We start from the raw sequence: 12,195 nt of genomic DNA, 5'->3' as shown, positions 1-12,195 counted from the left end.
GCCAGCAGGGGCGCCCCGCTCCAGCTCCATCCCCTCAGGGGCCATGGCGGCCTCGGCCGGGAGGGAGGAGGGCAAATCGCTCCTTTTGCAAACTCACGGCCACCAATCGGTCCCGGCACCACCACCGGCAGCGGGCAGAAGCCGCCAAGGCAGCAGGTTGGATCCCAGTGCCCACTGGCAGCGTAGCAGTGTCCCAGGGCCAGGCACAGGCCCTGCACAACACCCGCGACCGCTCTCCGTGATCCTGAATGGAAGGAAGGCAGTGCCTGACCCCAGGCAGGTCTCGCGTCCACAGCAGCACCTCTGGTGGCTTTACACCATAATTCCTGCAAACCCTCAGCCTTTCACTCAGGTGAGGAGGGCAGGGATGGAGCAGCTTTGGGGACACCTGGAATCCAGACCGGGTCACTCCCCACAGCCCCACCATGGCCGCGGGCAGAGCCCCTGCTCGGTATTCCCACAGCTTTCCCTCTTATCTTGTGGACACATTCCAAACCCAAACCCATTCTTTCCAGGAGGTTCCAAAAGGCTGCAGGTTTTGTTCAAGAAGGGTGGTCCGGGTCAGGTTGTTGAGCAGAATGTTGTGGGTTGTGCAGTAGTTTTGTGGTTCTCTCAGTCCCTTACAAAGAGGAACCAATGAACAATTGCTGCATTTCCGGACTGGTTCCCTCACAGGTGCCCGCCCCTGCAGGGGCACTTTCCAGCCAGCCCTGCTCTGAAAACCATCAAAGCCCCTCCCAGAGCCACTGCTTGGGCTCCCTTTGGGCTTTGTGCTCCTTGCAGGGCTGAGCAAACCACAGCCAGGCCTTTTTCTACCAACAGAATTCTCACCTCTGCAGCAGCTCCACAGACCCAGAGCCTCTCGGAATCTGTTTTGGGTGACCCCCAGGCTGCCGGCCCCTTGTGGGGGCTTTGCTGGGCTCTGGGTGACCCAAAATCTGAGGATCCCAGGGAAGGAGCTGAGACCTATGGGCCCATCCAGCAATTGCCCATCCCTGGGACCTCCATTCCCCTGGAAATCAAATCATGGGTACCCCATTTCTTATGTCCCCCCGTCTCTGGAACCCGTATCCCAGTACTCACATTCCCCAGGATCTCCATGGCCCAGGACCCCTCATTCCCAAGGAACCCTCTCCTGTTCATTCCATCCCCTGAAATCCTCCTTCCCCTGGCACCTTGATTCTCCCAGGAACCCCCATTGCCACGGGATCCCCCTTTCCCCCAGCATCCCCATCCCATGACCCCAAATCCCTGGAGCCCACATTCCTCTGGCACTCCCATCCCTGAATCCCCTCAGCCCTGGGGACCCCCATTCCCAGTGACTCCCCCTCCTCAGCACCCCCATTCCCAGGGACCCCATCCCTGAGACCCCCCATTCCCCTGGACACCCATCCCCACATCCCCAAACCCCCTGAGCCCCCCACACTCCTGGGAGCCCCATGTCCCACTGTGTCCCACCCAGCCTTGTCCCCATCCTGTCCCCACCCTGCCCACAGCCTGTCCCCAGCTTGTGGCCACCCTGCCCCACCAGGTGCCACCTACACATGGGGATGAGACCGGACCTTGCTTCCTTCCCCTTTGGCCAAAGAGCCGCCACCCATGGGACAGCCACCTCCGGCAGCGAGTGACAGCCAGTGCACATGGTTGGGGACACCGGGATGGCCGGGAAGGTGGCGCTGCTCCTGTGGGGTGAGTGCCCCGGGCATGGGCCTGACAGCCCAGGGATGGGGAGGGGAGGGGGCACAGGGGGGCTGCGGGGTCCCCAGAGGTCCCCAATGCCAGCAGGGTATGGAGGCAGTGTGACCAGAGCTGTGGGGTAGCTTTGGGGACAGAAACAGGAGACAGGAATGTGGGGACAGGGACAGGGGGATGAAAATGCGGGGACAAGGATGTGGCAGAAGGAACCTTGGGGCTGGGGCAGCTGTGGGGACAGGGACACAGGGCTGCAGGGACAGGGACAAGGGGACAAGCACCATGTGTTTGGGCCATGGGGACAGGTGCCACTGGAATGGGACCATGGGCACAGGGCCATGGGGATGTGTCTGTGGGGCTGGCAGGGGTGACCTGTGCTAGGACAGGGTTGGCTGCTGTGTCCCTGTCCTCGAGACCTCTGTGCCACACCAGTGCCCCCACTGAGACTTTTTGGGATCAGCCCCTAAACCCCATGCCCTCATGCTGCTGTCCCCACGGTGCCACCCCCACCCAGCCCTGTCCCTTCTCCCTTCCAGCCCAGACCCTCGGCCTCGCTGGTGAGTCCTCGGGGGATGCCATGGCCCCACCCCACTGTCCCCAGCCCCATGCTGGCCCTGGCAGGCTGGTGTCCCCTGTCACCCACAGGTGCCCAGACCACCCAGCTCCTGGTGGAGCCCCCCTGGAGGCCGGTGGTGCTGTGGGACCGGGTGACACTGACCTGCCAGGGCTCGGGGACCGCCGGTGCCACCACCTGGTACAAGGACGGGCAGCGCTGGGGGCAGGAGAAACGTGACAACTTCAGTGTCACTGAGAGTGGCACCTATGAGTGTGGCAGACCTGGCACCGGGCTCAGCCCCCCCGTAACAGTCTTAAATGGTGAGGAAGGTTTGGGTGTCCCCAGCCTGGCACCTGCAGAGACCTCGAGGGCTCTGGGTGGGCTCCGCTCCATGGGTCACCTCCTGTGTGACCTGAGCCTGTGCCCTGCTCTGGGGACATCCCAGAGCATCCCAGAGTGGGGAAAACCATGTGGGAAATGAGGACCCCTGCTGTGCTGGGTGTCACCGAATGGGGAGTCATGGTGCCATCGGGTGTGACAGGACCCCTCTGTCCCCCGGACTGGCTGGTGCTGCAGGTGCCTGCAGGGGGACACGGTGACACTGCGCTGCCAGGGCTGGTGGAACAGCACGGTCACCTTGGTGTCCTTCTACCACGAGGGGAGGAAACTGGAGGGGCTCCATGATAGGACCGAGTTGTCCCTGTCCCCCCTGCGGCTGCACCACAGTGGCCTCTACCACTGCGCGGGCCGGGTGGTGTCACTGTGGAGCATGTCGAACAGGGTGACAGTGACAGTGTACAGTGAGTGCAAGGATGGGGACAGGGAAGCCCGACATCCTCTGAGGGTTTCCCCACCACTGTCTGAATCCTTCGTCCCTCCCTTTACTCCTCCCTGGGTCACCCCAAATTTCCCAAGTCCCTCTTGGTTTCCCCCATGACTGCCCAGTTCCCTCTGCACATCCCTCATCCCTCTCTTTGTCCTCCCCAGCCCTCCCTGGATTCCCCACCCCTTCCAAGGTCCCTGCTCCACCCTCTGGTCTCTGTGCCTTCCCTGGGTCCTCCCGCCCATCTCTAAACCCCAAATCATTCACTGAGGCTCCTCTGTCTCTCATCTGGTTCCCCATCCCTGCCTGGGTCTCTCCCGCTTTCCATGGGGTCTCGCCATTGTCCCCAGGTCCCAACGTGCCTCCCAGGGTCCCCTTCTGCTCACTGGGATCCTCTCTGCTCCCCTCCAATCCCCTTCTTTCCCCTCCTGTGTCCCTCACCTCCCCTGGGTCCCCAAACCCTCCTGTGTCCCCCCATAGGGGTCCCGCTCTCAGGGGTGTCCCTGTCAGCACAGCCCCCCGGGGGACAGGTGGCACTCAGGGACAGCCTGGAGCTGAGCTGCACAGGGGCCATGGGGACAGGTCCCCTGTCCTTCTCCTGGCACCGGGAGGGCTCGGGGGCACCACTGGGCACCGGCCCCTGCCTGGAGCTGAGCCAGGCTGGGGACAATGACAGCGGCCAGTACCGGTGCCGGGTCAGCGACGGGGACAGCGTGGCCGAGAGTGACCCCCTGAATGTCACCGTCCTGGGGGAGCGGGACCCTCGGGCTGGGGATGACCCCACCCAGAGCACCCCCATCCCACCCTGCCAGGTGCCAGCCCTGTCTGTGTCCCCACAGTGCCCGTGGCCAATGCCACCATCACCCCCAGTCCCCTGTCACACCAGGTGCATGCAGGTGACAACGTGACCCTGCACTGCTCAGTGCAGGTGGGCTCAGCCCCTGTCACCTTCACCTGGCTGCACAATGGGCAGGAGGTGGCCCAGGTCCCCTCCTGGAGCTCAGGAACATCGAAGTGGGAGATTCAGGCACCTACCAGTGCATGGCCACCAACCAGCTGGGACAGGACGGGCACCGCGTGTTCCGGGCACTCAGCCCAGAGCTGGCCCTGGAGGTGACACCTGGCTCACCCTGGGTCACAGGTGGGGTCACACGGGGTCACCAGGGTTTTGAGGACCCCCGGGGTTCCAGGTGACCCCAAGGTGTCCCCTCTGTCCCCAGCAGTGGCTGTGAATGTCAGCAGGACCCTCCTGTTCCTGCTCCTGCTCCTGGCTGTCATCGGGGGCTGTCACTGCTGGCACCACCGGGGTGGGTGACAATGGGGGGGGACGAGGTCCTACAGGAACTGGGGGGAAGCCCCACACACTGGGGGGGGACTTGGGGCATCACCCAAAGCTCCTGACCTGGAGGAAGCTGAGCCCCCTGTGACCTTTGCTTGGGGTGCTCACAGGTTTGGGGCATTTTGGAGGGTCCTGGGCTGTGCCAAGAAGGGCCCTGAGGAATATTGGGGTGACTCTGGGATCTCCTGGGGGCTTTTAGGGAGGTGTTGGAGAGTTGTGCAGGGATGTTGAGAGCTCTCCGGGGATCCTGGAGCTGTTTGGAGGCTTCTCTGCATTCCATTCTTGGGGTTTTTGGGGGCTTGTGGGGTGCTCAGGGGTTGTGTGAAGAATCAGGGTCCCAAGGCAGTTCAGGGGTCCTGGGGAGGAGGTTGGAATACCTGGGTGGCTCAGGTGTTCTGGAGCTCCTCAGGGGTGGTTTGGGGTGCAGGGGCCTGGGAGCCCAATAGAAATCAGTGTCTGGTGGGGGCTCAGGGGTCCAGTGGGCATTTAAAGGTCCCAGGTGGGGAAAGGCCCCAGGGCACCCCATGATCACCCCGTCCTCTTTTTCTTGCAGCTCTCAGGAAATCCCAGGACAGGTGAGTGGGGAGCTCCAGCCATGGCTCTCCTTGACCCCCTCCCCAGACACCCCTCAGACCCCCCCTTATCCCCACAGGGCCCCCCCAGAACCCCCTTATCCCCTGGAGGAGGGGGAGGGGCTGGACACCGAGGGGGCAGGGGGTGAGTATGGGGGATGGGTGGGGACACGGACATGTCACCCATGGGTGTCACCCCCAGCCAGGTGTCCCTTACTGTCCCCCCCAAGGACCCCCAGGTGACCCAGGCAGAGCTGCCAGGACCACACGGGCGACTGCAGGACACCAGTGACATCCGTGGGAACGTGCTGTGACACTGGGGGACACTGGGAGTCCCCATCCCATGGCTCCCATTGTGGCCCATCCTGCCTGGGGTGATGATCACGAGTCAGGGGGGCTGCACAGGGCCCCCAGTGCTCTCCTTTCCCTATCCCAGTGCATCCAGTACACCCATGACCCCCCAGGCTCCTCCCAGTGCCAGGGGGCACAGGACCCATTTCCTTCTTATTTGGTCCAAAATGCAGCTTTTTGGTTAAACTGGCAGAGATGGTGTTTGTTCAGCTTTGTTGGGCTTTGGGAATGGGATTCTCCAGTTCTGGGCTGCACTAAAAACCAGGGGGTGATGCCCCTCACCCTCCCAGTGGAGGCACAAAAGATCCCAAAGGGCTGAGAGAAGAACAATTTCCTGAATCACCAACGAGAGAACAAAACCAACAGAAACAGAAACAAGGTTCAGCCTCCAAACAGTCAGACAAGAAACGATTTCCAGGGAAAGCCCCCAATAAGGAACAAACCCCAGACGCTGTCCCCAGCACGTTTCCTCCACCACAGGAACCTGGCAGGGCCCTCGAGCTTCCTTGCTCTGATGGCCAACAAAGCCTTTAGGAGGCTCTGGATCCTCTTCTCCCCTGTCCCAAACACCTCCTCTGCCCTGTTCCCCACACCAGGATGTCACAAAGGCCCCGTGGGGGTTCTGGAGCCTCCCCCTTTTCCAGGGCAGTCAGGATCAGGCCATGGCAAAAGGTGGGGTGTCAGAGACAGGAAAAGTTTGATATCTGGAGACATTTTGGAACAGCTGTGTGTGGCCCGGGCTGGTCAGGCCTTGCTTTTGGTGAGACAGGGCCCCGCCTTTCCATCAGTCTGTCAGCCATGGCACACTGGGGACAGTGGGATGCTCTGCCAAAGCCAGCTCCTGAGTGGCCGCATGATCAGAAGTGCCAGCTATGGAGAGGGCCCTTGGTGGCCCAACTGGCTTAAAGGACAAAGCATGAGGTGGCCAAGTCCCTGACCGTGTCTTCTCTTGGCGTGTCTGTCCCATCCACGCTGGAAGCCAGCAGCTGGCAAATCATTTAAATGAGAAATATCTACCAAAGAAAGTGAGAATGTTCCTGGAATGGAAAGAAGACCCATGTCTAAAAATCTTTTTAATTTCAAAAATGATGGGGCTTCAAGGTAATTGTGTAGGAAAGGGAATAACATCTGTTTCCTAGGAAATTTATAAAGCAGAACAGAACAAACAACACAAACCCAGAACTTTCCCTCCCGCTCAGCGCTGTTGGTTTTTGTGGCAGTTATAACCGCGGCCAGCAGGGGGCGCTGCAGGGAGCACTCCCGGCCAGCAGGGGCGCCCCGCTCCAGCTCCATCCCCTCAGGGGCCATGGCGGCCTCGGGCGGGAGGGAGGAGGGCAAATCGCTCCTTTTGCAAACTCACGGCCACCAATCGGTCCCGGCACCACCACCGGCAGCGGGCAGAAGCCGCCAAGGCAGCAGGTTGGATCCCAGTGCCCACTGGCAGCGTAGCAGTGTCCCGGGGCCAGGCACACGCCCTGCACAACACCCGCTACCGCTCTCCATGATCCCGAATGGAAGGAAGGCAGCGCCTGACCCCAGGCAGGTCTCGGGTCCACAGCAGCACCTCTGGTGGCTTTAAACCACAATTCCTGCAAACCTTCAGCCTTTCACTCAGGTGAGGAGGGCAGGGATGGAGCAGCTTTGGGGACACCTGGAATCCAGACAGGGTCACTCCCCACTGCCCCACCAGGGCCGCGGGCAGAGCCCCTGCTCGGTATTCCCACAGCTTTCCCTCTTATCTGGTGGACACATTCCAAACCCAAACCCATTCTTTCCAGGAGGTTCCAGAATGCCGCAGGTTTTGTTCAAGAAGGATGGTCTGGGTCAAGCTGTTGAGCAGAATGTTGTGGGTTGTTCAGTAGTTTTGTGGTTCTCTCTGTCCCTTATAAAGAGGAACAAATGAACAATTGCTGCATTTCCGGACTGGTTCCCTCACAGGTGCCCGCCCCTGCAGGGGCACTTTCCAGCCAGCCCTGCTCTGAAAACCATCAAAGCCCCTCCTAGAGCCACTGCTTGGGCTCCCTTTGGGCTTTGTGCTTCTTGCAGGGCTGAGCAAACCACAGCCAGGCCTTTTTCTACCAACAGAATTCTCACCTCTGCAGCAGCTCCACAGACCCAGAGCCTCTCGGAATCTGTTTTGGGTGACCCCCAGGGCGCCGGCACCTTGTGGGGGCTGTGCTGGGCTCTGGGTGACCCAAAATCTGAGGATCCCAGGGAAGGAGCTGAGACCTATGGGCCCATCCAGCAATTGCCCATCCCTGGGACCTCCATTCCCCTGGAAATCAAATCATGGGTACCCCATTTCTTATGTCCCCCCGTCTCTGGAACCCGTATCCCAGTACTCACATTCCCCAGGATCTCCATGGCCCAGGACCCCTCATTCCCAAGGAACCCTCTCCTGTTCATTCCATCCCCTGAAATCCTCCTTCCCCTGGCACCTTGATTCTCCCAGGAACCCCCATTGCCACGGGATCCCCCCTTCCCCCAGCATCCCCATCCCATGACCCCAAATCCCTGGAGCCCACATTCCTCTGGCACTCCCATCCCTGAATCCCCTCAGCCCTGGGGACCCCCATTCCCAGTGACTCCCCCTCCTCAGCACCCCCATTCCCAGGGACCCCATCCCTGAGACCCCCCCCATTCCCCTGGACACCCATCCCCACATCCCCAAACCCCCTGAGGACCCCACACTCCTGGGAGCCCCATGTCCCACTGTGTCCCACCCAGCCTTGTCCCCATCCTGTCCCCACCCTGCCCACAGCCTGTGCCCAGCTTGTGGCCACCCTGCCCCCACCAGGTGCCACCTACACATGGGGATGAGACCGGACCTCGCTTCCTTCCCCTTTGGCCAAAGAGCCACCACCCATGGGACAGCCACCTCCGGCAGCGAGTGACAGCCAGTGCACATGGCTGGGGACACCGGGATGGCCGGGAAGGTGGCGCTGCTCCTGTGGGGTGAGTGCCCCGGGCATGGGCCTGACACCCTGGGGATGGGGAGGGGAGGGGGCACAGGGGGGCTGCGGGGTCCCCTGATGTCCCCAATGCCAGCAGGGTATGGAGGCAGTGTGACCAGAGCTGTGGGGTAGCTTTGGGGACAGAAACAGGAGACAGGAATGTGGGGACAGGGACAGGGGGATGAAGATGGAGGGGACAAGGATGTGGCAGAAGGAACCTTGGGGCTGGGGCAGCTGTGGGGACAGGGACACAGGGCTGCAGAGACAGGGACAAGGGGACAAGCACCATGTGTTTGGGCCATGGGGACAGGTGCCACTGGAATGGGACCATGGGCACAGGGCCATGGGGATGTGTCTGTGGGGCTGGCAGGGGTGACCTGTGCTAGGACAGGGTTGGCTGCTGTGTCCCTGTCCTCAAGACCTCTGTGCCACACCAGTGCCCCCACTGAGACTTTTTGGGAACAGCCCCTAAACCCCATGCCCTCATGCTGCTGTCCCCACGGTGCCACCCCCACCCAGCCCTGTCCCTTCTCCCTTCCAGCCCAGACCCTCGGCCTCGCTGGTGAGTCCTCAGGGGATGCCATGGCCCCACCCCGCTGTCCCCAGCCCCACAGTGGCCCTGGCAGGCTGGTGTCCCCTGTCACCCGCAGGGGCCCAGACCAGCCAGCTCCTGGTGGAGCCCCCCTGGAGGCCGGCGGTGCTGTGGGACCGGGTGACCCTGACCTGCCAGGGCTCGGGGACCGCCGGTGCCACCACCTGGTACAAGGATGTGCAGCACTGGGCCAGGAGCAACGTGACAACTTCAGTGTCACTGAGAGTGGCACCTATGAGTGTGGCAGACCTGGCACCGGGCTCAGCCCCCCCGTAACAGTCTTAAATCGTGAGGGGGGTTTGGGTGTCCCCAGCCTGGCACCTGCAGGGACCTCGAGGGCTCTGGGTGGGCTCCGCTCCATGGGTCACCTGCTGTGTGACCTGAGCCTGTGCCCTGCTCTGGGGACATCCCAGAGCATCCCAGAGTGGGGAAAACCATGTGGGAAATGAGGACCCCTGCTGTGCTGGGTGTCACCGAATGGGGAGTCATGGTGCCATCGGGTGTGACAGGACCCCTCTGTCCCCCAGACTGGCTGGTGCTGCAGGTGCCGGCGTTGCTGCTGCTGGAGGGGGACACGGTGACACTGCGCTGCCGGGGCTCTTGGAACAGCACGGTCACCTTGGTGTCCTTCTACCACGAGGGGAGGAAACTGGAGGGGCTCCATGATAGGACCGAGTTGCCCCTGTCCCCTCTGCAGCTGCACCACAGTGGCCTCTACCACTGCGCGGGCCGGGTGGTGTCACTGTGGAGCATGTCGAACTGAGTGACAGTGACAGTGCACAGTGAGTGCAGGGATGGGGACAGGGAAGCCCGACATCCTCTGAGGGTTTCCCCACCACTGTCTGAATCCTTCGTCCCTCCCTTTACTCCTCTCTGGGTCACCCCAAATTTCCCAAGTCCCTCTTGGTTTCCCCCATGACTGCCCAGTTCCCCCTGCAGATCCCTCATCCCTCTCTTTGTCCTCCCCAGCCCTCCCTGGATTCCCCACCCCTTCCAAGGTCCCTGCTCCACCCTCTGGTCTCTGTGCCTTCCCTGGGTCCTCCCGCCCATCTCTAAACCCCAAATCATTCACTGAGGCTCCTCTGTCTCTCATCTGGTTCCCCATCCCTGCCTGGGTCTCTCCCCCTTTCCACGGGGTCTCGCCATTGTCCCCAGGTCCCAACGTGCCTCCCAGGGTCCCCTTCTGCTCACTGGGATCCTCTCTGCTCCCCTCCAATCCCCTTCTTTCCCCTCCTGTGTCCCTCACCTCCCCTGGGTCCCCAAACCCTCCTGTGTCCCCCCATAGGGGTCCCGCTCTCAGGGGTGTCCCTGTCAGCACAGCCCCCCGGGGGACAGGTGGCACTCAGGGACAGCCTGGAGCTGAGCTGCACAGGGGCCATGGGGACAGGTGCCCTGTCCTTCTCCTGGCACCGGGAGGGCTCGGGGGCACCACTGGGCACCGGCCCCTGCCTGGAGCTGAGCCAGGCTGGGGACAATGACAGCGGCCAGTACCGGTGCCGGGTCAGCGACGGGGACAGCGTGGCCGAGAGTGACCCCATGAATGTCACTGTCCTGGGTGAGCAGGACCCTCGGGCTGGGGGTGACCCCCCCATGGCAACCCCCATCCCACCACGCCCGGTGCCAGCCCCGTCTCTGTCCCCACAGTGCCTGTGGCCAATGCCACCATCACCCCTGGTCCCCTGTCACGCCAGGTGCATGCAGGTGACAACGTGACCCTGCACTGCTCAGTGCAGGTGGGCTCAGCCCCTGTCACCTTCACCTGGCTGCACAATGGGCAGGAGGTGGCCCAGGTCCCCTCCTGGAGCTCAGGAACATCGAAGTGGGAGATTCAGGCACCTACAAGTGCATGGCCACCAACCAGCTGGGACAGGACGGGTACCGCGTGTTCTGGGCACTCAGCCCTGAGCTGGCCCTGGAGGTGACACCTGGCTCACCCTGGGTCACAGGTGGGGTCACACGGGGTCACCAGGGTTTTGAGGACCCCCGGGGTTCCAGGTGACCCCAAGGTGTCCCCTCTGTCCCCAGCAGTGGCTGTGAATGTCAGCACGACCCTCCTGTTCCTGCTCCTGCTCCTGGCTGTCATCAGGGGCTGTCACTGCTGGCACCACCGGGGTGGGTGACAATGGGGGGGCCCGAGGTCCTACAGGAACTGGGGGGAAGCCCCACACACTGGGGGGGGACTTGGGGCATCACCCAAAGCTCCTGACCTGGAGGAAGCTGAGCCCCCCTTGACCTTTGCTTGGGGTGCTCACAGGTTTGGGGCATTTTGGAGGGTCCTGGGCTGTGCCAAGAAGGGCCCTGAGGAATATTGGGGTGAGTCTTGCATCTCCTGGGGGCTTTTAGGGAGGTGTTGGAGAGTTGTGCAGGGATGTTGAGAGCTCTCCGGGGATCCTGGAGCTGTTTGGAGGCTTCTCTGCATTCCATTCTTGGGGTTTTTGGGGGCTTGTGGGGTGCTCAGGGGTTGTGTGAAGAATCAGGGTCCCAAGGCAGTTCAGGGGTCCTGGGGAGGAGGTTGGAATACCTGGGTGGCTCAGGTGTTCTGGAGCTCCTCAGGGGTGGTTTGGGGTGCAGGGGCCTGGGAGTCCAGTAGAAATCAGTGTCTGGTGGGGGCTCAGGGGTCCAGTGGGCATTTAAAGGTCCCAAGTGGGGTTGGGGCCCAGGGCATCCCATGATCACCCCATCCTCTTTTTCTTGCAGCTCTCAGGAAATCCCAGGACAGGTGAGTGGGGAGCTCCAGCCATGGCTCTCCTTGACCCCCTCCCCAGACATCCCTCAGACCCCCCCTTATCCCCACAGGGCCCCCCCAGAACCCCCTTATCCCCTGGAGGAGGGGGAGGGGCTGGACACCGAGGGGGCAGGGGGTGAGTATGGGGGATGGTTGGGGACACAGACATGTCACCCATGGGTGTCACCCCCAGCCAGGTGTCCCTTACTGTCCCCCCCAAGGACCCCCAGGTGACCCAGGCAGAGCTGCCAGGACCACACGGGCGACTGCAGGACACCAGTGACATCCATGGGAACGTGCTGTGACACTGGGGGACACTGGGAGTCCCCATCCCATGGCTCCTGTGGCTTTTGCATTAATGTATTTGCTTTTGCACGTTGTTATTGATCCTAAGTATTTAGATATCGTACAAGTTATAACTCTTTTTAGCTATATTATAAAATAATATGATATGATATGCCAATGTAATATATACTATTATATACTGTTTTATTATATTATATACTATTATATTTTATTTATTATATTATATTATTAATATATCGCTGTAAGTATGCACTCTTTTGCTCGTAGAAACAGTAGTGCAATCAA

General features: G+C 61.4%; 1 protein-coding gene and 1 long non-coding RNA gene across 3 annotated transcripts; both read left to right on the top strand.

Annotated features, from left to right (window-relative positions):
- The first annotated feature begins 231 nt into the window (after nt 1-231).
- LOC143696205 (low affinity immunoglobulin gamma Fc region receptor II-like) lies at nt 232-10,143 on the top strand. Its single transcript, XM_077191904.1, has 7 exons — nt 232-352; nt 1,532-1,689; nt 2,229-2,249; nt 2,338-2,718; nt 3,654-3,883; nt 4,071-4,184; nt 9,415-10,143. The coding sequence occupies exons 2-7, from the start codon at nt 1,641-1,643 to the stop codon at nt 9,640-9,642; spliced, it is 1,023 nt and encodes a 340-aa protein (XP_077048019.1). The 5' UTR covers nt 232-352; nt 1,532-1,640; the 3' UTR covers nt 9,643-10,143.
- On the top strand, nt 4,289-5,271 carry LOC143696240 (uncharacterized). 2 transcript variants are annotated; one of them, XR_013185665.1, is made up of 3 exons: nt 4,289-4,378; nt 4,964-4,985; nt 5,213-5,271. It is a non-coding gene; the product is annotated as an uncharacterized LOC143696240 (long non-coding RNA). The 2 variants fall into 2 exon arrangements; XR_013185664.1 differs by having other exon boundaries at nt 4,306-4,378; nt 5,185-5,270.
- Nucleotides 10,144-12,195: the final 2,052 nt, after the last annotated feature.

This window comes from Agelaius phoeniceus, chromosome 31 (assembly GCF_051311805.1).
Source record: "Agelaius phoeniceus isolate bAgePho1 chromosome 31, bAgePho1.hap1, whole genome shotgun sequence".
NCBI lineage: Eukaryota > Metazoa > Chordata > Aves > Passeriformes > Icteridae > Agelaius > Agelaius phoeniceus.
The sequence above is the reverse complement of the archived record's forward strand: the minus strand, read 5'-3'. Positions and strand labels throughout refer to the sequence as shown.

Bases quoted from the DNA above. Each gene is read 5' to 3' on its own strand.
- LOC143696205 (XM_077191904.1), top strand. From the start codon at position 1,641: ATGGTTGGGGACACCGGGATGGCCGGGAAGGTGGCGCTGCTCCTGTGG. The intron at 3,884-4,070 runs GTGCCAGCCCTG...CCCCTCCTGGAG, and splicing joins CCCCCATCCCACCCTGCCAG to CTCAGGAACATCGAAGTGGG. The intron at 4,185-9,414 runs GTGACACCTGGC...CCAGACTGGCTG, and splicing joins GCCCAGAGCTGGCCCTGGAG to GTGCTGCAGGTGCCGGCGTT.